Source organism: Anas platyrhynchos, chromosome 1, assembly GCF_047663525.1.
Source record: "Anas platyrhynchos isolate ZD024472 breed Pekin duck chromosome 1, IASCAAS_PekinDuck_T2T, whole genome shotgun sequence".
Classification (NCBI taxonomy): domain Eukaryota; kingdom Metazoa; phylum Chordata; class Aves; order Anseriformes; family Anatidae; genus Anas; species Anas platyrhynchos.
The window spans coordinates 81279386-81306818 of NC_092587.1; the positions used below are offsets into that span (position 1 = coordinate 81279386).

The window sequence follows — 27433 nt, forward strand, 5'->3', positions numbered from 1 at the left end:
ACATACCCTACCTGTTAAAAACATACCTTTAGAATAACTCCTGGAAAGGGAAAGCATGTAGGCAAGAGGTGAACCTCACATCAATTAACAGATCCAATAAATTAGATCTGGGTAAATCATTTTTATTAAAAATATGGATTCCAGCCAGCTCCACAGAGTTCCAGAACACTGGCCAATGCCATTGCCAATAGTTTGAAAGAATGAAAGCAGCCGCTTCAGAATACATTCATCACTGTGATAAACATGCATCCCTGTACTTTTCCATCTCCCATTTGTTGCAGTTGGAGGATCTGAAGGATCTCAGAAGGAATATTTTTCTACCATTACTATGGGACTTAGATCCTGGTACTCTATGTTATTTCAACATTTAAGCCAGAGGAAATTACTTAAGTATTTTCCTGTATTTTAAAATTAAAGAGTTCAATTCCTTTTTTTTTTTTTTTTTTTTTTTTTTTTTTTTTGTGTGGGGGGGTGGGCGGACAAAGTAGGCAGACTACAGCTGCATTAATGATATTAGTACAGGACCACTTTTTTAAAAGCTTTGCGTTCTTACAGAGGGCAAGATTCATAGCCATTATTAATTTATCAAAAATCTCACGCTTCTGTAACTTGACATCTGTTTCTAAAATTTAGACATGTAGAGTTGTCCATTTGCATCAATGGGAAGTATTGCAATTCTTTTTTCTTGAAAACTTAGGTACCTAGGTAAACATGGCTTGAGGAGGCTACCTAGATGTATAATTCCCATAATACAAAAGAGAACTGGGTATTCAAGATCCTGGGTAGTCAAGCTGTTTTGAAAATCAGAGTCTTTTAGGTATATTGATCTACCTACAGAGAGGTAAGATGGTGCTGAGAAAGGGAAGTACACACTATTTCTTTTTAGGAGGTTTGTGACGAAAGCTGAGGTGTATGGAGTAAAAATAAACCTGCATTTCAATGCCAGTTTCTTGACATGAAGACGCAGATCTGGCAGTTAAAATTCGAATACTTATAAAAGTCTTTAAGCCGCAGTGTTTTCTGCTTGTCAAATTCTTAATTATTTATGGCATTCTAATGGCATTGAAGAGGTTAACAATATCTTCTGTCTACCCTTTCATTAATGCCTATCCTCTCATTAAGAAACAACATTCATTAAGAATGGTTTTACAGCTTAATATGAATAACTTTCAGCATTCTCTTTTATTTTTAAACAAATAGTTTCATGATATCTCAAAGTATAATTATTTGCTGGGCCAGGTAGCTTTCTGTGTCAGAACTACTAAAATAAAATATGCCTAGCTCCATTTTCATCAGTCGGAATATAATAATCTACTCCTTTAACATGCAAGAGATTATCACTAGATATGCAACCACTTTAGCAGTTTCAACAATATAACTTCTTCCTGCTGCAGATATAAGAGTGTAGGTACATATAAGAGGTGTTTGGTATCCTCCTCCCAAAACTGAGACTTACTTCTACAATGTCTTCTTGATAATCATTAAACAATGGCACTGGTTAAAACCTCTCTTGACTCCTTTGGCTTGTATTCTTGTGGAGTAAGTCTTTTCCCATAGGCAGGGATGCCACCCACTTGATCAGGTGGGCCAAGGCCTCATTCACCCTGGCCGTGAACACCTCCAGGGATGGGGCATCACTGATTAAGATATTGAAAAACACTAGTCCTAATAGACGCCTGAGGGACACTACTTGTCACCTACCTCCACCTGGACATAGAAACATTGATTGCTATGCTCTGGTTGTGGCCATCAAGCCAATGCCTAATACACCAGATGGTCCACTCTTCAAATCGATATCTTCCTAATTTAGAGATTAGGGTGTCATGTGGGACCATGTCAAAGGCCTTATAGAAGTCCAAGTAGATGACATCAGTTGGTCTCCCCTTGTCAACTGATGCAGTTACTCGATCATAGAAGGCCTCCAGATTGGTCAGGCACGATTTACTGTTGGTGAAGCCATGCTGGCTGTCCCTAATCACCTCCTTGTCCTGCATATGCCTTAACATTGTCTCCAGGAGGATTTGTTCCATGATCTTTCCAGGCACAGAGCTGAGGCTCACTGATCTGTAGTTCCCTGGTTCTTCCTTTCTACCCTTTTCAAAAATGCGAGTGATGTTTCCCTTTTTTCCAGTCTTCTGAGTTTCTCAGTAGTTAGAAAGACTCTAAAGAAAATAGGGATAGAGATCTGGTTCTGAAAACTGCTTGCTTTGAAGATACTAGTTTTTCAGCCACTTCAAAGTCATGCACTTCTCTAAACTTTTCAAATGGTGTATCTGAAATGTACAATGTCAGATCAACCCATCATAGACAAACCTGTCCACTTACTATCATCGGGAATTTCACGGTCCATTACTGACAAGTATAGCTTACAGAACATTATAATTGCTATCTGTTATCCCTATGGTATTTCACAAAAATACTGTGAAAACACTGAGGCATGTTCTGAAATATGAGGTTCTATGGCTTGCTTTGGAATAAAGCTTTTGTCCAGAACAACTGAGACCGAGCAATCATACGAGTAACTTGATTATACACTGAGTGGTCAAATCCCCCTAAAGTCAAAGTATAAGATGCTAGCAACAATTAGCATATCTAGGCTGCAGCAGAAATAACACCAAGTAGCAAAAAGAATGCAAAGATCACAAAGGTGTGCAAATCTGTTACTTACTCTTTGAAAGTTAAAAAGTAATTTTGGTATCCAAAGCCAAATATGAGACAGCAAAAAGAATGCAAAGATCACAAAGGTGTGCAAATCTGTTACTTACTCTTTGAAAGTTAAAAAGTAATTTTGGTATCCAAAGCCAAATATGAGACAGGAACTGTGATACCTTTGTGGATCCGGCCCAGGATATTAGATACTGTCAAGATTCTTAATGGGTAAAAGAGGTCCCTTCACAGATCCCTTCCACATGTATCATATGATATCAAGACATGGACAGTTATATTAATACTATGCAGCAGATACAGTGGCAATGGCAGGATAAACTTATAAATCTGATCTCTGTTCAGATTATAGAGTTGGTTATTAATATGGATTTACAAATTTACATATGCAATAGAAACAGAACCTGTTTTCACAAGATTAAGGAATGTACACTGTCAGAAGAACAAGACATAAAACTCTGGAATGAAAAGATTTTGAAGCTACATATAACAGCAGGTCTATGGATGTATGTAAGGATGGGAGCAATGTTAAGTAGCTGTAGCTAAAAGCTTAAGCAGTTTTAGTCCATTTCTAGTACAGATAATAATAATGCTATGCATCTGGTCTGCCCTCTTGACTGTTTATATTACAGTGCAGTTCAGGTGTAGTGGCTAAAAACGGGTTAAGGTGACAAACAGCAGTTATGGACATTGAAGTTTAAAGGAAGTTGTGTTCCTTTTTATAAAGAGAATTTGCAACATATGTAAAGTAGGAGGTCCAGTGTACAGCATGAACAGTATATATTATGACAGTCCCTGTTTCAGCATAGAGCAGAAGGAAATATCAGAGAACCATACTCTTATTAACTGAAATTTACTCTTTGCAAACTAGTTTGTGAAAGGATAGCAAAGCATTATTTTGGGACATGGTTTAGTGGGGACTGTTAGCGTTAGGTCAGAGGTTGGACTCGATGATCTTGAGGTCTCTTCCAACCTAGAAATTCTGTGATTCTGTGATTCTGTGATGTGCTGAAATGTGTCTTTCCTTATGACAAGGTTATGTTTTGATTATCTTTGGCATGTGATAGAGCTATTGTTTTAGACTTAATGTTACAGACTTCACTGCAACAGCTTAATTTATATGATCACTGTTACAAGAAACAGATAGAGAAATGCCTTGTACTTTCATCTACACGCTATTGTGTAGAGCAGATGGTCTATTGTGCATCCATTTTTTTTGTGTGTGTATGCATGCTCTTTTCTAATGGCATTACCTATGGAATTTGTGAGATACAAGTGACCCTTCATGATGTCATGTGATTCATTTTCTGCTCAAAAGTAGGATGCCATTTTTGGACAGAGAAGCTCAACTCAAGAATGAGTCTACAAAGGTTTGAAGAGATTGTAATTATACATGTAACTGTCCTGGTTAGCTAGACCTTATTTACTTGCTTCATAATACTAAATAAATTAAATTAAAAAGGCAAACTAATTACAATTTTATTAGCATAAATATTCATCAAGTGTATAATTAACATTTGGAAAAAGATAACGTTGATGTGGCACTTAGTAGGTTTTGGCCAAGTATTAAATGTTTATCTATGAATAAAAAAGACCTGAAAAATAATTGGGGAAAAAAAATGTAAAGGACCAGAAGCTTGGTGGTACAACACAGATGAGACTAAATCTGAAAGAATTTGTTGCACAGAAGTGTATTTCTCTCTCCATTCTGAACTTTTTTCTTCATTTTTGTCTGAACCTTCTGTTCTAATAATTATGTTAGTTTTGCAGGGAGGGTACTGGAGTAGAATTAAAAGCATACACACACTTCGAATCTGGTATGGCGATTTCAACAAAGGTAACAATAAATTCTGATGGTCCTGTGAGCCTCTCACAGTACAGGGCCCACTTCAAATATAAATAATTACATAAAAATATCCATCTTTATTTTGTGTTCTGTGAATAGTTTCACAAATCAAATGCAAAAGCTCAATGTCCATGAGCACAACTATGAGCAAATGAAAATGCTCAGCTGAATTTTACAGTAAATTCTCAGGAATTATTCTTTTTTATGTTCACCTTGGTTTTGCCTCAGTCCCTTTATTCTCTGACCTTAATAACAGTATTCTCCAGAAAAAAAAGGAAAAAAAACTTCATTAGACTCTGTTGCCCATCTGTTTAAAGCACCTCAAGACTGATGACAAGTGAGTTAAGTTCCATTGTGAAGGGTTTTGAGTACTGGCTAGTCTCAAACCTCTTTCTATTGAAGTCATAGCAAGTCTTGTATGCTTCAACTCAGTGGTAAATCAAGAACCATCTGGAAGGCAGTGTTAAAGTGGAATACAGATGGCAGATTGCTAAACACATTCTCCATTTCAAGCAGTAAAGTCTAAATCACTGCAATCAATTGTATGGATGTGAATCTCCACTGATAGTCATGCTGTTCCCTCCCAGTAAATATACAGTGTATGGACTTGTTACAGTGTAATGGTCTCTCTTTACATGACTAAAGAATTGAAAAGTAGAGAATTAATACAGTTGAATTTTAAAGCTCATGAAGAAGACAAGCTGTGATGTTCTGTTGATATATGCTCTGAGGTTTTGTTTCCATTCTTCAGTGTGATCAAGAATGGAACAGGTGAACTCACTCAAGTACACTGGTTATTTTGATACAAGCTTAACACCCTTAAGCAAATCCAGCATGCTGAGAAATGAAGGTTAGATAATAAGGGTTACTGTGTTTATGAGAGATATGCGAGATTTTTCAAACTTATTGTGGCTCAGATATAGCATGCTTTCTAATAGAGCTCTTCTGAATTTGATGCCTTACTAAGAAGTGTAGGCTCTTTGGTTTTTGCAGGTTAGAGCAGCCCAGTCCTTTTCCTGTTCCAGAATCCAGTCTGAAGAGTTGAATTTGGTATATAGATCACAGAGCAGCATAAACTACAATCAGTAGACTCACAAGTCTCTGGTAGGTTGTGGCTTCTGGTTTCATACAGATTTACAGCTAGGTGTTACATGGTAACACTGCAAGTCAACAATTTCCACCAGGAGATCATTTTTAAGGATTCATGAGAGGCAAATAAAAGCAAATGAAGAAAAAAAAATCCTTCTTATTTTAGTAGTGTATTAAGCCTCTCTTTTTTCTGACAAAAGAAGGTAAGAATTTCATATAATTTCATCATTATTCATTAATTTGGGAAGAGATGAGACCTTACAGTAGTAAAAAATAGGAAGGTGTCCTAATAAGGGGTGGTGACTGGTTGAACTGATATAATCACATGAATTTAAAATAAAAACTGAGGTCATCTGTGAGAGATAAGAATGTAATTGCCAGCCATAATTTACAGAATAAGATATTACTGCTATCAAAATTGGAAGCACACCTAATATCTCAAGTAGCTTTTAAAGACCCAGGGACACTTAAATCGTTTGATCACCACGAAATGTTTTTCTTTTTCTTCTGTTCAATTATCCAGGAAGAAAAGCAGCAGGTACAAACTATATGTTTTCAGGTAACAGATTTTTCGAATGAGGTTTCTAGTTCTTAGGAGTTTTGACAAGTCCAGAAATACCAGATCTCTTCTCTTGTAGTACTACATCCAAAACTCTCTGGAACAAAGGTAATCAAGATGCACAAGTGTAAGAAGAGGAAATAGCCTGATGTTCTGACAAGGCTATTAGAGGCATTTGTGTTAGTTGAGAGGGAAGGTCTGGAGTATACCTATTGCCTGTTTGTTGAAAGTGGGGAAAGATGAAAAAGTGATAGCAGAATTTTCCTTCTGAACTAGGCTACAGCTTCTGGGAAATAATTATCTTTTACAAGTTTAGCATCAGTTCATCTCTTACTTGCATTTCTGAGAGCTGTAGAAGGAGAAGAAATATCTCTGTATTATTAAAGTGCATCAGTTCTTACAGCTGATTTTGAAATGTTGGTCATGGACTCAAGGAATCTAAAAATAAACCATACCAATTAAATTCTTGGCTATTCATTGCAAAGTCAGCTCTAAATCTAGCAGAGTGCAATTGTTAACATTAAATGCTTACTAATTGCACTGATACTGATATTTGAATGTCCTGTTTGTCCTGATCAGGCAAGAACTTCCATACCAACAACAAGCAACACCCAACTATGTCATGCTGTTCAGGGGCCAAACTCACACTACCACTTCCAAATCCTGTGATCAGGTTTGGCATAGCAGAGTGAGAATATCATGAAAGTGTCTTACTGCTGGAACAGTACTGGCTTAAACTAGAGCTGTCAGTCTTCTCCTTCCCTTCAGGTCTTGCAGCCTCAGCTGTCCAACTTGTGTCAATGCACTAGTTCTGCAATAGCAGGTGCATTTGTTATCAACAATCAAACAGCATGAGTCTTGACTCATTTTTTGAGATGGGAAACCTCAGATTTATGTGTGTCTATGGGTGGTGTCTTCAAGACCTGTCAATCCAGCACTTGTTCTAGGGCACCTGAGTAGCTGGCCTAAGAGTAACAGTTCCTCCTGTGTGTACATGGACACATGGTTTAAGGTCTCCATTGATAGTTCAAGTGATGTTCTCTGCTGCTTGGCTAGATTTGGCACTTTGCAATCAAATATGTTGAAGAAATTGTTTAATGTTACATTTCCCTAAGGGTAGCTCAAAGCCTATATTGTTATTTAGGAAGTCATGATAGTCATGATTCAGTTCCTTTTCCTCCTGTACTGTAGGGTTCAGTAAATAATAAAGCAGTTTTCTAGGACTGCCTTTGCTTCTACTTTACTCAGACCTAGCTGGACTAGCTTGGAGGGTGATACAGGTTTCTTGCTGTTCTGCCCTTGTTGGCCCTTTCCTTTCTATGTGCCTCAGAGAGGATTCATGGGTGTCACCTTGCGTATTTTCTTTGGTATAGCTCACAGTGTAGATAGACTGCACTTTAGAATAAAGACTGTCATCTCACTTCTCTGCAGAGTCCAACATTCAGTGTGCCAGGCCCTTTAAAAGAAGCCTCTGTAGTCTGTGGTGGGTCACCCAGATCAGCTGACATAATTCCACATAAATTCTGAATTACAGACTACTTATTATTATGGCTATGAAACTATGAATGGTGTACAGGGATCTATTGTCAGAATATTAAAGGACTGTTAACAAATGGTAGTTTACTTGTAATTGAAGGATGAAATTCACTTATTTCTGTTAGAAAATTGTTTTTAGTGGCAAGGTCATTTCCTGAGTCATGAAACCCTAGCTTTGTTAACGTTTGTTTTCACTTTGTGATCACCTATATGCTAGGGAAGACATGCTTATTGTTATCTAGGAGCAGTGACCAGAAATTTAAATAGGACTGGTGGTGTTTGTTCACCTCCAAGTGACGAAAAATATTCATGAGCCAGATTACTTTACATTTCGCATCTCAAGGCACAGAAGTTCTAGGAACTTGTACTGAAAATATCAAAGTTGAACACAGTGCAGGGAGTTTGTTGCAGCTCTTTGCATAATGAGTTATGAAGCTACAAAACCTGAGACGTTTGAACTTTTGTTTAGATCCACCATTATGACTTTCTAATTGGTTGCTGTTATCATTGCTGCTGCATAAGTGCCTACCTTCCTGAACAGAATCACGGTTCCAGTGACATGCAAATAAATAAAAAGTAATAGACCCTCTTCAGAGAAATTCCTCCAGATGGACACAAAGGGAAAGGAAACAAAAATAGCCTGGTTATGCTACATCATGTTATATCACGTTACAATGTTACATCACCCTATAGTCCCCATTATCAATGCTCATGATGTGTTTCTTGTAATGAGGGAGCAGCTGTACCACTGGACAGCCTCTTTGCCATCATCATCTTGACTGAGTGTCTTGTGACATGGAGAACAAGAATCAGAAAATGATAATAAGCTATGAGAACAGTTATTTTGAGGTCCTTTCCCAGTATCTGAGAATAAGCTGAAATTTGCAAGAAAAAATAGAACTCTAATATTTTTAGAGAGTAATTATTAATAAAAATAGCCAGAATAGTACAGAATCTGTACAAATTATTTTCTTAAGCTAGCAGAAAGGTCAGTTAAATTTAATGGAAGTCTTTCTATCGCTACAATAGAAGGCTTAAGTAACCAAACTCAAAAAGACAGCTTTCACCCAAAATGAAGAGATAGGTTAGGGCTGTTTTAGAATAAAATGATAGGCAACACCAGTGAGATGGTGTAACCTTTCTATTTTATGAACTCTAGGTGAAGAATTCATCAAATTTGTTCATCAAAGAGTTCATCAAATTTTGAGGTTTGTTCTGAGGTACAAGCCTCAGAACAAGAAATAGAAAATAAGTTTTCAGGCATTATTTAGCCAATTACTTTAATGGTTACTTGAAAGAACTGTTGACTTCAGCTAGCAAGTGGAGTGGTGGCTTGCAGGTGTTAAGATTGAAACCAATACATGTAGCAGGTTGTGGATCCCCCCTCCAATAGTTTGAATCTTGTCAGCTGCCTAGTTGCCTTTTTTTTTTTTTTTTTTTTTTTTTTAAGTCTGAAATATTTACTGTTCACGAAAGGCAACAGATTGGCAGTACTAAAGAATAAAATCCTCATTTTATCTACATAACAGATGTTTACCATCTGCTCTGCCAAAGTACCTCAATCTGGCTTGAATTCCATGTGAGGAGAGCCCAGGCTAGTGCTCATCCCCTTGCCTGCACTGAGACGACCAAAACTATAAGGTTGTTGCTCATAGAAACTCCATATCAGAGGACCAAGATCTATAGCTCTTACTCCAGAGAGCAGCTTCTTCTCTGGAAAATGTGCTTTTGACTTTTATTTCTTGATATTACATTTTAAGGGATGGAAAATCAGATGGATAAGGGATATAGTTCTAGTGATGAATTACAATTCTAATAGGAGCCTAAGGTTGGAGACTAGAACAAACATACTGCAAGACCTGGATAACCCGGGTAGAGCAAACAGTTAGTCCTCTTAGACATCTGCAGCACCTCTTGCCTCCACAAAATAATGTAAGGTTCAAGGTCAGAGCATAATACTTAATCATTTTTTTCTCTCCATATGCACTGAATCCAAAAGTCCCTCTGTGGGTTTTATCTTCATCTATTTCCTTATTACTTTAAAATAAACAATTGTAATTCAGCACAGGTACTGTCCAGGATGGCTCACTGAGTTATTACACAGTAAGTATTCCCAGCTCTTTTTCCAAGATAAAGCATTGCTGAGATTCGGCTAGGAAAAGTAAATGGCAGAGAGGAATGGGACTCCTGACAAAAATGTCACCTCATGTAAAGACCTATAGTGTAATGAGTCTGCCAGACAACATGCATGGTAATTTCTGCCTACAGAGAACACTGCTCTATCAGCTTAATAGAAATATAAGTGTTTCCTCATAACTGTTAAATTATTTACCTGTAGGAAATTTTTTTTCAGAAAGGTAAACAATTATGTTTACAAAAAAAAATATAAATCATTTAAACTTTTAGGACAGAGGAGTTGCATCCTAAATTGATCTTTGTGAATGAGGTTATGATATAATTAGTACTCAGGCTTGACTATATTTTGAGAGTCTACTTTCTTTACTGGAGTTGTTATGGAACCACTGAGAGTATTAAATTCCCCATATTTCCATTTCCCATTCTTGATGTAACTGTACTATTTTTAACAAGGGAGTCAAGCAACTCGTTTCATTTTTAATAGGCTTTGTGCATATAGTCCATTGTGTGCTTAGCAAATTTTTAATGCACTGATCCCTGAAAGTCACTTTGCATCCTGTGTCCCAGACATTCTCCTCCTCATCACTGAACTTCAGATATTTCAGAACTGCTGTTCTGAAATATCTGTCTAGGAAGACAGCATATCCTGTAGACTTTGCTACAAAAATACCAGCAATTGATCCCCTACTTCATACCCTAGCCAAGCTTTAGATGAGTACTTCAAGGTAGTTTCTAATGTTTCTAAACTCTAGAAGAGGTCTTAGCTTAAGGAGTATCCAGATTTATCCATTATTACTTTTTAACCTCTGCAGGATAAATGAGGACAGGAAGGAGAAAAAGGTTGAGAAATGACAGTTGCTGAGCTGAAGTGCCAGAGAAAATGAGTACACGGAGTTACACAGTTCAATGCAGCTTCAGAACTAAGAGCTAACAGAGACCAATATTGAATAAGGTCCCACATTTGGAACTTTCTTTTGTCAATTAGTTGAAAAATAGTGTTTCCCTGCACTGAGTAAAGACATCTTCCCACTTCTTCTGAAGCTGTAACTCACTGTGTCTTAGTATCTTAAAGCACGTTTTTTCTCTTAATCTCTTATCGTAACCCAGCTGGCTATCTTTTGACCTTCATGTTGATTCTAAGTCCATCTCACTGTGTGACTTTGAAGGAGTCAGCCGTCTCTTAATGTGGGTTATCAGAGTATTTCATTCTCTCCACAACTAATATTTTAATTTGGAAACATTAGAATAAAATGCCTGTGAGGAGAGTCGAAGTGTAACTTTATCAAATGGACAGGCTCCAACCGCAAACAAATCCTTGAGAAGAAAATTGGCAGAAAGCCTTTACCTTGTGCTCAGCAGCCACAGCTGCTAAAACAAAAATAGTAGCTTTTCTGCCTCACAAGACTGGTAAGTGTGCAGTGGGAGGATAGTTCTGCCTCTGACCTCTCTTTGGCACCTGGAAGTTCAGGAAGATATCCAGTATAAGGGATTGGGTCACAGCATTTTCATTGATGCTAATTCAGAAAGCAGCATATATTATTGTGCGCTAAGGGAGGGCACACACTTGGATAGGACTGGATGGAAATCCTTGCCCCATTTATGGACACAGTATAGAATGCTTTGTCCACAAACTTAAACCTGTGATTGTCCTGATAGTAGTCAGTGCCTCCTTGCAACAAGAAACTGCAACTTGAACCTCACACTCTGCTGAAGTTGAAGCCTTCCTGCAGGTCTCAGGCAAGAAAACGCAGCCTGTATTCTGGTACCCCATTTCTGTTGCTGCTGCACACCCTCTCATGCTTTTCTGCTGACATCCTGTGTGGATTCTTCCTTTTTTCAGGGAAAAGCTTTGGCTCTGTTTAATGCATGCACAACAACCCATGGACACTAAGACTTGAGAACAAATATATGTATATGAGAACAAATATTTTGTCTTTCCCTTTACTTGTGCAATAATAGAGGAATAAATCAAGTAATTGCTGTAGAATCCCTACAGGGTCAAGAAGTTCTTTTCCAACCTTAATTTTTCTGAGTCTATGAAATGTAGAGCAAAAAGGAAATGATTACAAACAACATGAGCAGAAAGAGTAACTGACAGTAGAACTATCTGTATAACTAGGCTTCTGTTCAAAATAATCTTGCATCGATGCGTATGTAAATAAGTTGATTAGCATGAAGACTGATATTCTCTGATTAAAGTGCTTCTGACCTGTGATTTTCACAGATTCATGTGACTTTTCTTGCCCTAAAATTTTAGATGGTGAATTTCAGCTTTAGAAAGGTTATCACCATTCACAGTTATGAAGAAACCTTGAAAACACCAAGTGAAAGTTTCCTGGTACTGAAGGGTCTATAAAAAGAACTCGATGACGCAAATTCAGTATCTTTTTTTAGCTCGTCTCATCACCTTTCCACATATGATGTTGGCATTATTGCTCTTTAGCCGCAATATGGGCACAGCATGATGTGCAGCAATGTAAATTTCCTTATTGTACCAACCCCTTCTGTTCTGATGGTGGGACAGGCCTTCAGTTTCTCTTGCCTTCTGACATGTTGATGATTGGCCAAAAAAAATAAATAATAATAATTAAAAAAATCCAGCAAAATCTGTGCATTATATAAGATAACTGTGAGTCAAAGGATAGGACCAAAAGTTTCACTTGCTACTTTTCTGAACATTAATCTGATTTAAGGAACATAAATAAATAAAAACAACAACAACAACAAACAAAAACAACTGAAAGCAACCACAAGTGAGCAAAATAATATAAGCAAAAATTTTCTCCCTAGAGCCTGCTGCTGGACATGTCACTGTATTCAGATATGCCAAAGCTGATTTACCTTTTTTATGAATCTCAGACCACAAGAACAGCATTTGTTGCAATCCAGTACTACTCATGCTTCATCCCCAAGAAAGAAACCTCTTTCCCAGCCTGCCTAGTGGTGGTTGTTAAATGGTGTTGGAAAGTACAGTAGGTTAACATGAGGAATAGGAGAAGATTCTAGATTTTATTGACACTAACGGGTACTTGTTTTTTCTTTCCTTTTTTCTTTTTTTTTTTTTTTTTTTCTTTCTTTTTGGAACTTATCAAGCTGATTGGAATCCTGTTTCTTTAAATATTTTTTCTGTTCCTGGAATGACTGTCATCTCAGTGGGATAGGAGGAAAATCATCAGTTCTCACACCTGACCTGGCTGTACATTCAGAATTAATGGAAAGGGAGAGCTTTATGATAGGAAAAAGAATCTGAAAGATAGTGTGAGAAACACAGAAGAAGTGGGATTTTCAGCATGACTGAATCAAGGGAATATTTTTTCAGAGCTGCTATACAAAGGAAAACACCTGTGGTTCCTCTGTTATCATTACTGCAGGGACCACAGTAGTGAAGTGGCACATCTGCACAGTTCATATCACAGTTCAATATCACAAAAATTAGATGTGCTGTACCCAATGATTCTATTAGCAAGGTTCCAGCACATGACCTTGAATCAGTTTGTTTATACAAAAGTACTTGTAGGCACAGAGCCATACTATTAACTCTAGACAGTTAAGTGAAGCCTCTAGGTTGGCAGCCTAGCCACCCTAGGCTCTATCTGGGATCCACATAAAGAAAGAAGCTCCTTTAAAGTATGATTCGAGTTTGAGATGGGCAGAGTTGCAATTCAGAGGTGTTTGTTGATGAGACAGGATAAGTAGGCCACCAACTCAGACATCTTGTTAAGTCATTTGAAATTTTGTGAGCAAAAGACAGATCCTAGTTCACTGATTTAAAATATAATAATAGAAAATAATTTATGATGGATCTGGTAATAGCCAATATTAGGACCCTAACAAAAGCATGGTAAGATTCAGAGGAATGTACCTGTTCTGTCACCAGTAGCACAACTGACACAAATTGAGTATGAGAAGCAGTAAGGTTTCTTTTGAAGACCATGCTACCTTTTAAAGACCATATCATAAAGATAAGTCTAAATGACTGAAAAAAGAACAAGAGAAGAACGGCATCTTCTCTAACTCCTTAAAATGTCCATCTAAACTAAGTCCATCTCAATTCCACCTAAGATTTCTCACTAAAAACAGATGATTAAGTAGGATCTTGATTAAGTAGGATTTTGATTTTAAGTTGGTGTAGAGATATTGAAGCTGTATCCAACAGCTAAGAGACTTAAACTATGCAACTAGATAAAAGCTAAATATAGAATTGCTGACAAATACATTATGCAATTAATATCCTGATTTCCATTATTCTGAATTGCGTAGTCTGTACAGTACAGCAATGGTAAGAAATAATTTTTGTAGCTGTTGTTGTTGTTTTGGGGAAAAAAAATAGAAAAAAAAACCACACACCATAAAAACTCATTTTATTGAGACCTTCAGATTGTCAGGTGGATTAGAAAAATAGTCAATAGAAATGATAGAGATGTGAATATACTCGGCATTTCACAGGTCTAAATGCTTAAGGAGACCCAGGGACTGTGTTCCTTTGTTACAAATTCCTTACTTTACTGTTTTTGTTGTTGTTGTTGTTTTTAATCAGACAAGGGACGCAAATTAATAAAATGTATAAATTTTTTAGTTTCCCAATGTTCTTATGTCTTGTGTTTTATTTGCTTATTCAGATTTATTTGGATGTAAAACTGGTGTTTGGGCTATTTTATGTTTGTATTTTTCCCTGTCATTTGAGATCACCAAAACAAGGAAATGGGTAGAAACAGGAATTGCTTACAAGATTTCATTTTTTTGGTCAAATTAGTAGTCCTCTGTTGTTATTCCCTCTTCCTATACATTTATAACTTCCAGTCCTTTAGCAGAGGCTTTTAAGATAAACTTAAAAGTGGCCCTGTAGCCTGTGTGTTTTAAACACAGGATTAGACCTTCACACCTCTGTAAAGTCTTAAAGTAATGAAAAATATCTGATGCAGTCAAGAGGCCCTAAACAGCAAATATGTCATGGCAAATATAAATGGTGCTTTATAGAATATGATTAATGTTGATGTTCATTATGATAACAATTTATAGGGAAAATGTACTGCCAATAACTTATGAAACACGAGCTGCTAGAGAACTGTTCTCATCTTTATACGCAAGATACTGTGTGCATGCAGTACAATCTCTATATAATTTGAAATTGTTAAATCCTGTTAAAAAATGTCACCATAACTAGGTATTTGTTGCATTTGTGTCTGTCTTTGTAAAACTGTATTGGTCATGGGTCTATGTATGTATATAACCAGTTTTCAAGGAAGAACATTGTAACAGGTTTTGATCATACATTAAGACGTTATTGATATTAATATTAATACATGATCTGTATTTGGCACAGTTAATCTAATCTATTTGTACCTGATCTACAGGTACAATTGACTTTTCCATGTCATTCTCCTAGTGGATCTATAGTCATTTATAACTGCTTATAATAGGTGGATCTACTAGTATTTCAGTAAGGCTTAGAGTCTTAAGACAGTTAAAATAAGCTTAATATATTTGTCTATGATTTAATGGACAGAAATATGTGTATGTTTCAGGAAATGAACTTTTGAAAATCCTTATATTTAACCTATACAACATTTCCATTCAAAACTAGAATAAAGGTCTAAGTATAGGCATATAGTACAGCTAAGATGAGGGCCAGGATTTCAAAGGTATGTAGGCAGAGAAATACTCAGAAATGTACATCTGTTACTTTCAGAAGTACCCGTTGAGCTCAGTATCTTTCTAGGTGCTGCATCCCACTCTCTCTGTAGCTTCCAGCCCCTCTTCTTATGGGTTCAGCAGTCTGGAATTCAAGGCCTAGCAATGACCAACAGCCGAGATGTGTAACCTTGGCTCAGACTGATGAGAAAATTCCTGAATTGTAAGGGAGAGTTTGAAAAAGCCTGTAGCATAGATACATGGAAGATAAAATGAGGTGAAACACAAATGTAAAATTCAAGGGACTCAGGAAGAAAAATTGTAACACAAAGAGGTATCTAAAGATGGCAACAGGAACATGAAGCATGAAGCACGAACATAAATATAAAGCACAAAGAAAAATATGAACACTCCTGGGAGCAACAGAAGCAGATCTATCCTCCCTGCTTCATGATTACACGGTTAGCAAAAAATCTTTGTACATCTAATGTTGGAAATGACAAGCATATTAGTGCTCAGCCCAGTAGCTTGTTAATAGCCGCCTCTGGTATGTTAGGCAACAAATAATTCCTTTGTATTTCTGAGTTGTACATATTCTGCATTAAAAAGATTCTGTAGGCATGCTGAAAGATGCCTGAACAGAGCAATTCAGTGAACTGAAAGAGAAAGAAGCCACTTGTATGTAAGGAACTCAGGTGGTTATTGCTTGACATTAGTAGCTTGACATTAAGAGTAAATTTGGTGAAGCCTTAGGTTGCAGCATGAACTCTGTGTAACCTGAACATGATATACTGGTTGATTGAGCAACGGTGAGTGACATTGTGTGGGGGTCTGGGTGGATGCCGATGGGTGAAGGGGGGGATGTGCTGACTAAGGATGGTGCCAGATAGGAGCCTGACACTGGTGATAACAAAAACCATCCTGCCCTGAAATAAATAGCCAATCTGAAGGAATGTAACATATATGTGTCAAGAATTGATTGGACTACAGCAAATGAAACAAAGATTGCACAGATCTCAGGGAAAGACTCAAACGAGGTCCCTCCCTGGAGGCACCCAGCTTGAGCTGATATACAGGTACCATTAAGTTCTTGCTGCTTTAAATAGGAGTTGACACTTAGAATGAATGTCAGATATCTGGGGAGATCCGGTCTGCTAGGGGAAACAATGGGATCCCCTAACAATGATAACAACAATGCCTAAATTACTGAAAAGGTATTGAAGAAATATTTTTGAGAATTGAACTTCTACAAATTTCTAAATGTATTTTACCTGGCAAAAATGTTAAAATCAGTGACCTTTGTGAGAGTAATTAAACTGCGTATCATCTGACTTGCAAGTGTGCTAAGTGTCTTCTTCTAAGACCTCTGTGAGATGTGTAGGTGTTTCAGAATTTAAGAACACAAGACCAGCTATATTTAACTGATGAATCAAAGGTATAAATGCTTGGAAGTGATCTATACTGACACAGTCAAATATTTTCAAATGTTCCTTTTCTGAATTGGGAGTTTATATTCCTAACAGACCACCAAGTTAACTGGTCTGAAACTGACTTTAGAGCTTTGCTAGTAGTGTACCTGAAATGTGAGCTTGTTATTTCAATTTGAAGTGGAAGGCTGTAGCTTCTTGTATTCTCCATAACTAAACTGAATTTTGTCAGAATATATTTACAAAGGAAGATAGTGAACATAAAAGACGTTACTGAATGAAAAGCTAGGACTCTTCTGAGAGACTGCCTTTTTAAACACAGAGTTACAGTTTTTAATTTACTTAATCACAATATCAACAGAGAAGTATATAAATGTTTGATGTGATATTAGACTTTAAACAGGGTGTTATTCTACAGTAAATCAGTCCACATCAGCAACGTGTCGTCTTCTCTGACATAGTTCTATAACTCTTACAACCTAGATGTGCAAAGAAATGAAAGTCATAGCATAACATGCAGTTTGAATTTATGTAAATATGTAACTTTGTGTGTGTATTTCTGTATATATATACAAATATAAAGACATACATGCGATAAGTAATTTTGTAAGCAAACATATTAAAGTGTGGCTGAAATAACAAATGATCTCAATGTTAAGACAGTTTTTCAATTATTAATAGTGTAGCCTTGATGATCCAGAACTAGCATTGTGTATTGTATTTGCATTTTAGTCTTTATGTGATGAGTAGAGTAACTTTCTTATTTTGAAACATTGTTAGAGTAGAAACTGTTGTGTCAATGTGAATGGATATCTTAGTAGTTCATTAATAGTCAGAGTCTGAAATGATATTCCTACAGCAGATTGTCCAGGACCATATCCAGTTGGATTCTGAAGATCTCCAAGTAAGGAGATTCCACTACCTCTCTGGGCAACTGGCTCCATCCTCTTTGCACCCTCCCTTCAGGTATTTATAGACATTGACAAGACCCCCTCTAAGGCTCCTCTTCTCCATGCTGAACAATCCCAACACTCTCAGTCTCTCTTCATAGGATTCTACAATAAATTATCATGCGGAGTGCTGCTTTCAGACAGAAGCATAGCAGGGTACTCAGTATTTCTTTCATTATTAATAGAACACTTGTTAAAGTGTTCAAAAATCTTCATCAATATACATGTATGTTCAACTCAGTAGGATCTGAACTGTACCTGTTAAAAGGGTAGCTACATATTTTATTTCAAAAGCAGTTGGTGATTACCATGATGATAAAAATCAAGCTTATACAGCTTTGTGAATAAGCTTTTGTTATTTCACACCCATCTTTTAAACACAGTTAAGAAAGGGATAAGAGAAAATATGTTCCTAACATTTCATACAATCATGTAATGATCAACCCTCAATTCTTGAGCAAAATCACTTGACATTCATCTTCTTTTAATACAGTTATTATATACAGATATGAGCTGTTTTTGACTGTATGAATCACAGAATCACAGAATATCCTGAGTTGGAAGAGACCCACAAGGATCATTGAACCCAACTCCGAGCTCCACTTAGGACCATCCAAAAAAAAAACTATATTTTTGAGAGTGTCGTCCAAGTGCTTCTTAAATTCTAGGAGGCTTAGTGCTGTGACCACTTCTCTGGGAAGCCTTTTCCATTGCTCAACCACCTTCTCAGTCAAGAACCTTTTCCTAACATCCAGCCTGAACCTCCCCTGATGCAGCTTCATGCCATTTCCTGGTATCCTATTGCTGGTCACCAGAGAAGAGATCAGCACTTGCACCTCTACATCCCCTCATGAGGAAGCTGTAGGTCCCCATGAACTCTCCCCTCAGTATCCTCTTCTCTAGGCTAGTGACAAACCAAGTGAATTTAGTTGTTCTTCATATGTCTTGCCCTCTAGACCCTCACCATCTTTGTAGTCTACCTTTGGACACTCTCTAATAGTTTTATGCTCTTCTTATATTGTGACGCCCAAAACTGTACACAGTACTCAATGTGAGGCCACACCAGTGCAGTGTAGAGCAGAACAATTGTGTCACTTGACTGGCTATCAATGCTGTACCTGATGCACCCCCAGATACGGCAGGCCCTTCTGGCTGCCAGGGCCCACTGTTGACTCATATTCAGCTTGCCATCAACCAAAAGTCCCACAGCCCTTTCCACAGGTTTCTGCATGGGCTTTCTCCAGCCCCTTGTCACCCAGTCTGTACATATAACCAGGGACATTCCCTCCCTGTTGCTCTTGTAAAACTTCATGTGGTTGGTGATTGCCCAGCCCTCTAATTTGTCAAGATCTCTCCCTGCTGAAACAGGTGCGCTTACATCGGGGTAAACCTGTTTTGAGGTCTTAGAATACTCAACTCTATCTGCTAAAAAATATCTTGCTAGCAAAAATACTGTTGACTTCCAACTTATAAGGGAACAAAGACATGTTTTATGAGTTTAATGAGGAGCACTGTTGGCTCTCTATTGAGAAAAGAACAGACCTATCATATAGGAAGATGGCACAGAGATTTTCTTTTTCCTTTAACAAAATAATTAACTTGAGGCTACATGAAAGCACATCTTCTGTTTAAAAAAAAAATAGAAGAAAAGTTTCACATTTTCATGAAAATCAGATAGTAATAAATAATAGCACCTTCTTTACCTGAAATCCTTATTTATACTTGTCTCCTTTACGGTTCATCTGCTTAAATAAAAATTCTCTTAATAGAATAGTAATGTAGTTAAAACAAGATAGGAAAATGATCTTCACAGTAATATTCAGAGTAGATAACAGAATCAAGATTATATGCATCAGGTTCAGCAAGGACAATTTGACTGTGATCAAATATGAAGATGAGAAGGTGCATGAGGTGGAACTGTGACGAGTTGATGCTGAGCTGCTGCCCGAGATCCTGATATTGAGACTGCTGGGAAGTAGCATTCCATTTCCTCTGGTTCTACTCATTGGAGAGGTGATTGGGATGGATCTTAGAAACAATATGTGTGTGTGTGTGCATGGCAATGAGAGTGTATGAAAAGTTTTCACTATCAGAGTCTCTTTTTATAAAGTAAACGTAGCAGTGTCTGGGTGATACTTTTCCACTTGCATCAATAAAACTAACACGTGGTTTCAAAATGAACACCCTTAAAGAGATCTGATTTGAATGCAATGCCTATACCAAAGGCCTGCTAGGCAGAAGAAATGTATTGTCCATAGTGATCACAAAAAGAGGAAACAGGAAGGGCTTGAGAAAAAAAGTTATATCTTTAAATCTAAGTTAAAGATAAAATGATGGCTAAATATTACCACATAGAAGTCAGAAACAGACACTTAAATTTTAGTTGGAGCCACTATATATCAACACCAATGAGGTGATGATTGATTTTTTGTTATGAAGAAGAGGAGGCATTTATGAAATATAAATTAGGAGTAAGTATTGCCCAGTCCATGAACTGGATCCATTTCCTGCTGCCCTTTTCTCTGTGAGATTTTAAACATGGAAAAGACTATGCTGATTCCAGATAAATTGCTTCTGAAGCATTGTCATAACTATGTGGCAGGTGATGGTGCCATGTCATGTTTTATAGTCAGTTATACACACTGTCAGATGGCTAAACTACAGACATTCCCTTTTCCAGATGCTTACATATCACATATTGTGGAAGGGAATCTGTTTTGAACAGATGTACTTCCAGTCAGGCCTATGAAATACTTCCAAGCTTCTGTGAGAAATTAGCCCATCTTGACCTTCTGCTAATAGAGAATGAAAAGAGATGAGAACTGAATACAGAGTATTTAAGAATTCCCCGTAAAAAATGGGAAAAGCATGAGGAAAGCATCCATTGATGCACACTGAAAAACAGGGAAGGAAGCCATTCAAGAGCTGAACCTTGTGGTAAAAGCAGAAACTCTCAAAATACATAAAGTGTGATGTTTTCTGACTCACTTGGCTTTGCTGGATAATGATAAATGAAACATCATGCTCATTACACAATATGTTGAGCCAGTCATTTCTGAGATTAACCATTGATTAACCATTTGTGAGACAGTGCTGGAGCTGGTAAATACAAATTTCAGTGGAGAATTTCAAGGAAGCTCTACATACTACATAATACTACATACTGCATAATACTACATAATACACTAAATGAGGAAGCAGCCCTGGTGACAAAGAACATAGAAAAGACCAAGGTACTCAGTGTGTTCTTCACGGTGGTCATTTCTAGTAAGATCAGCCTTCAGGAATCCCATGTCACAGAGAACACAGAAGCCTGGATCAAGGAAGCTTCATTTTCACTTGGAGAAGGATCAGATTGGGAAACATTTTAGATAGACCAGACATACATACATCCCAGAAGTCTAACAGGATGTATCCACATGTGCTGATGGTGCCAGTCAATGCAGGGCCACTTTATAATCTTTGATCATGCTGACTGGGAGAGATTCCTGAAGATTGGAAAAAAATAAATGTCTCTTCTTCATTGTTCAAAAAGAGCAAGAAGGATTGAGGAATCTACAGGCCAGTCAACCTCACCTCAATTCCAGTGAAGTTTATGGAGCAAATAATCTTGGAAACAACTTCCAGGATTATGTCTACATGAAAGACGTGAAGGTGACCATGAGTAGTCAGCATGGAATTACAAAGGGGAAATTGAGCTAAAGAAAACTGATCTAGTTTTCAACATCTGATGAGGTAACTGGCTTGGTGGATAAGGGAAGACCACTGTATGTTGTCTTGACTTTTGACACTGTCTCCCATATACAAGCTGATGAACTATGGGTTAAAAAACTGGATAAAGAGGTGCACTGAAAACTGTCTAACAGCCATGCCCAGTGGGTAGTGATCAGTGGAAAAGAGTCCAGCTGGAGGTTAGTCAGTAGTGATGTACCTCCAGGGGTCAATACTGGGTCATATACAGCTTAATGTATTTGCTGGTGACCTGGTTGATGGGGCAGAGCGTACCCTCAACAAATTTGCAGTTGACACAGAATTGTGAAGAGTGTCTAATAAAACCACTTCAGATGTGTTGCCATTCAGGGGGACCTGGACTGGCTGGAGAAATGTGCATAAACAATCTCATGATACTGTAACAGCTACACTCATATGTATGGGGAACTCGAATCTTCAAAAGATTTTTTTTCTAACCAGAACATAAGGTTTATATAATAGGACTTCCAAGGAGGAGTCTATTTTGTTACCATTGATTGCCTAATTTCTCTTTTCTCTGCAGTACAACAGGCTTCTCTTCTATCAACACTGCAAAGTCTTCAGCATGAGAATTGCATCTTATGAAGTCACTGTGCATTGTACAAAATGATCCCAGTTTCAGGTCCTAGAATCTAGGTTTTGCCACTTTTAAATTAATGTTTGCCACTTTGAAGTAAATAACTAGCCTATTACATGTAGATGCATATGTTTTTTGGTGTGTACATAAACCTTGGCACTTTTTGCTATTTCTTTCACCTGGCACAAGTTCACCAGACACATTCATGCACACATCTCCTTTGGAAATCTACCTTCTTTCAATTTCTTTCCCCCCACTGATATCAGGCCTACTATTAATACGGCTTCCATGAATATCCACCTATATTTAATATAAAAAGCTCCACAAACTTCCACAAAATCCATGGCAGGTCAGCACTGTGACATTTGAGAAATCGTGTGTATGTTCTACAAAGAACAATTCATCTTTTATTTTGTTTTCTGTCTGACTGCACTTGATTATCTGTAGAGAACCCAATTCTGGACCTGTTATTTAGGCAAGCAGACCTGGTTTATGTATACAAGACTTCTTTCTTGACTAAAGATACAGAGATTAATTTTATATATATATATATTTTTTTTTTCTGAGAGATTCTACAGCTTTTGTTCCTATGAACAATGTTCTGTTGAAGTTCATGGGATGACCTAGGGGAATAAAAACTTTCTGAGTAATTGTTTTCATTTTGCAATCTTCAAAATCTGTAAAACATTATCTGAAACCATTCTAACAAGTTTCAAATTAGTCGGACCCCTATGGCCTTCACTGAGGCTCTAAACAGAAAGGACTTTTGAGAGTTTTATTTCCATTGACATTTACTATTCTACAAAGCACTTAGACTCCTATAAACACAAGAAAAAAACAAAAACAGTTCCAGTTAAACTCTGGCAGACAGACTGATAGACTGATATCTGGCTGTTATCTGCACGCTTACATAATTGTTGAATAAAATTACAGAACTATTTTTAGTTTGATCCAATATCCATCTGCACTTGTGGGAAGACTTCTATTCACTTAACGAGGCTTCACATCAAGATATAAAGCTGTGGGTATACTGATAACGTAGATGTTTGTACAATCTGGTACCAAGGTAAACTTACTCTTGTAAATTTATTGGTGAGATATTGCTTTTTTACTACCTTGTATCCTTGTTTGCAGAATAATGTGAATATTGACATAGTGTAGCTTTGGTTTTCCCTTGTCTATATTTGCTGTCATCACCTCGTAAATGTTTTGGGGCTAATAAGATAGCATGATGGTCATCAGAGGGGAATCAAGAGAGTAAAATGTTTCTCATACAGGGTCCACGTGCTCTGTTTTAACATATTTTTTTGTAAACTGTTCTACTACTGAAACAGTATACTTGCCATATTTGACCTTGAAAAGATTAATACTCTTTTAATTATGGTAGAATTCAACAAAACAATATATTTTACTGTGATGCTGTATCATATGTTCACTAGGAACTTCAAATCAATCTGAGTAAGAACTATAATGTTTTTTGGAACGATTTACCAGTGGGACGTTTTGACCATTTGTTAAGTGTTTTAACTGTTCATCTCTCTCTGGATGACATTTTTCAAATCATGCCTGTCACCATGGCAACAAAATACTTCAGAAATTCAATGAGTATCAGACCCTGCACATTAGTGAAAACCAACTGGTTTCAAATGAAGCAAATTTATACCAATTCCTAATTTTCTCCTACACTACAACAACTCCAAGAGTGAGGTGCTTTGATCTGCATTCCTTCTGTCACAGAACATTTGATAACCTCAAAAGAAAGTTAGAGAAATATAGGTTTGAAGGTCAAACTGGTATCATATGACTTTGCTAAATATAGATGCTTGACTAGTGAAAAAGCTTCAAAGGTCCTGGCGTATTTTATCTGGAGCATTTCTAAGATGTTTCAGAACAAAACAGAGCTTAACATCACTAATATTAAAATTAATAAAATAGAAAATATCTTGGCACGTGTTATGTGTATAACACTTCTGGTTTTAAGGCACATTAGAAGTTACCTAATCTACAACATTTTCACTCTCATTTTACAAATCTGTCACTGGTGGATACTCTGCGGAAAGGAAGCACAGCATTTTAATATAGTCCTGTATGCAGCACTGTAATGAAACTTATCACTAAGAAAGCCTTCTCCATAACAGCACATTGCAGTGTGTGCAGCATTGCACAAACAGAAAAACAAATCTGTTTAAACAACAAAAATGTACTAACACAGAACTGAAATAGAAGAGGAATATTTAAATGCTTCTCTCACCTATTTGTCTGCTACTATCTAAGGATGATCTCCATTGAAAAGGGGCTTTAAAATGAACTGGTTATGCTTGTATATTTCTCCCTGCAATACTGTCCAGCATCCTGGGTCATTTAATGTAACACATTCTGTCAGTACTATGACAGTTTACAGATGTGCAGCTAGACTTCTTGCTACATATAGATGTATCTTCTGCAAACAGTACTCTATGGAGTTGTAATACAGTAACAGGCATGTTCTTTGATTTACTGCTTACATTAAACTACTTTAAGATAATTCTGGTCTTCATCTGGCATGGCAAAGCAGGCATATTTATAAACATCAAGCACATCTTTCTTAGCAGAGGGAGCACGATAGCACTATTAGGAGGAGTAACATGGGATTCATGAGGGAGCAGGATACCTACTGTGAGGACTAATTGAAAGCAGGAGGCATTTGGCAGAGACATGGAAAGAAGCGAGAGGGGGAAGTCATGTTCTCACCAATATTGAAGTGGTGCTTTTGTTCTTTATTATCTGCAGGGCAATGGGAAGGAGGGTCAGTGTTGCCTGTGCATGTAATGGCAAAGCCGTTAAAGTTGATTGGGGTGCAATATCCTTGGGGCCCACACATGGCTGTGCTGTATGTCGCGTAACCATACGCTAAATGTTCAGTGGGAGTGTTAGGCACAGTCTATTAATAGAAACGGGGAGTTTGGCACGCATTAGCACATTTGCCTGCCTCCTTCTCACATGCTCCCAGAGAAACTGGGATTGCATCCTGCATCCTTCTGCTTTCCCAGAGCTGAGACATTGCATACCGCTGTATCACTTAAGAAGACTCAGTCAGGTCAAGACAACCCTAGGGAAGCAAACGAGGGCTGTTGCTGAGATGGGAAAGGCTGAGGGAACCAAACGTTATTTGGGGAAAGGGGCAGCCGATTTCTTCAAGAAAAAATGGAGAGCTCGCAAACTACCCACTCGGCCTGAGTGAAATGCAAAGCTCAGACGAGACGGGCACAAGGTGAAATGCTCTTCCTGCCCTCTGCTCTTTGCTCAGGCAGTTGCGTTTGGTGATATCTAGGGTGCTGCAGAGACGGATTTCCTTCCCTTAACTCCCCCAAGTAGTCCTGCCCCACCACAGCATCCTCTCAGGCGAGAGAAACACTAGGAGCTGGCCAAGGTGCTGGTGAAAAAGACCTTCTTCGTCCATGACAGCCTCCTCAAGCACACAGTAACAGCCTCCTCTCCCTTTCCACCGCCCCCCCTCCCCGTTCCCCGTTCCCCATAGCGACACAAAGCCTCTCCCCTCAGCAGCCCGCTCTCGCTCACCGAGCCTCCCGGCAAGAAGCCGTAGAGCGGCTGCTTCCGGGAAGCCGCCTGAGCGAGGAGAGGGTCCGCCGGGGCGCAAAGTTCTGTGCCGGGGGGAAACGGAGCGGGAGGGTGGGAGCACATGCAGAAAACCACAGAACAGCGGAGGCAGGGGCATGCCGGAGGATCCGGGAAACTTTATCTGCGCTTAGTGCTGTTTCTGCTAAGGGAGCCCGGGGGATGGGGGAACTGGGGTGCCGGGCTTTGCCTCGCGTCCTTACCTCAGTGCTCTCGGCAGCGTTCTCCGCCATTTTCCTCCTCAGGAGCAGGCAGCGGGAGGAGTGTTTCATTCCCATAAGAGCTAGCCAAGGGGTTGGGGCTTCGGGGTTGGTGTTCTGTTTTATGTTTTCAAAGATTTCCGAACACTTGTGTGCGCCAAAGGATAGGGAGAAAAATATTACGGAAAGCAGCAGTAAATCAGTCTTCTCTGTTCTTTCCGCTTCGTCCACAGGAATGTTTATCTTCTTTTGGCATCAGGAGCTCCTCGGGCACTTGCAAGTTCTCCTCTTTTCCTCTCACTTGCACTTGTAGTAGGCTCTTAAGATGGTCAGAGAGGCGGCACACACTCTTCAGGTTAAACTAAAGGACTGTCGGTTTGCGAATCCTCCCCTTCAGAGAAAGCAGTCAGGCTAAAGAGGAGAGAAGCACCAGCTAAAACGAACTTGGGCGTGCAGTGACCAGCTGGGCATCTTTGTGTCCTGTGGGTATTCTTCCAGAGGCAGAGGGAGCCAGAGACAAAGCAACAGGACAAGGAAATCATAGCCCTTTAGTTTCCTTCTTTGGGCTTCTTTTTCTCTAGGTCTCCAGGAAACTTCCTTTAAAGACGATCACAGTATTTGCCACCGTCTTTCCATTAATGTCTTCTGAAACAGCAATCCCTCTTCTCTTTCTCCTCCCTTTCCACTTTTGTTAAATGCTTAATGCCCTTCTCTGGGAATTGCACTCACGTGACTTTCTTAGAAAAGCATTATCTCAAGCTCCCCCCACTCGTTGCCTACGCCCTCTCATACACAGGCACGCACCCACGCACACCCACGTTGTCTCCCTCTCACACAGGCATGCAACATTTTCCATCCTGTCTCATCTTTCAAATCAGCAATACTTTTCTTTGCAAAGACTCTCGTCAAGGATCTTACAGGGCTGCTGGAGAAGCCTACTTCAGCTTCTTTCCTCCGAGTTCTTTGCTCCAAGTAGCAAACCTGGTTTCTTAATTTATTTTAATCTCCTGTATGTGCTCCCATCTTCTGTTTTGCTTGAATTTTTCAGCAGGATCCACACCATTGGATAACCATGAATTGTAAAAGTACAGTTTCAGTTTGGATGCATCTACCGCTGAAAAAGGTGGGTGGGAGGGAGGGTGAGAGGGGGGTGGAGAAGACGAGGTCTCGCTGGGCTAAGGATGCTTTGTAAACTTGGATTATTTATTTATTTATTTATTTATTTATTAGACGTCTTTATCTAATGCCGTCTTCCTCTGTGACAATGCATCACAGCGTTCCACTTATTTTGTTGACATGTTTATTGTGCTGTCGTTCCTCCATCCCCTCCATTGCTTTCTCCTTTCTAGTTCAGAGTTTCCAGTTGGGAGAATTAGGTTTACCTCACTTGTATTGCTGTGGGTATGGGTGTTAGAGGGGGTGTATTACATAATTAATCCTTCCAACTTCACGT

General features: G+C 38.3%; 1 protein-coding gene across 2 annotated transcripts in view; it reads right to left on the bottom strand.

Moving 5' to 3' along the window:
- Nucleotides 1-27097, bottom strand: part of PRMT8 (protein arginine methyltransferase 8) — a 65326-nt gene extending 38229 nt beyond the window's left edge. For both annotated transcript variants that reach the window (XM_005011647.6, XM_005011649.6), the window contains exon 1: nt 25984-27097. In XM_005011647.6, coding sequence (XP_005011704.1) covers nt 25984-26058 — 75 coding nt within the window. In that variant the 5' untranslated portion in view covers nt 26059-27097. The remainder of the gene's footprint in view (nt 1-25983) is intronic.
- Nucleotides 27098-27433: the final 336 nt, after the last annotated feature.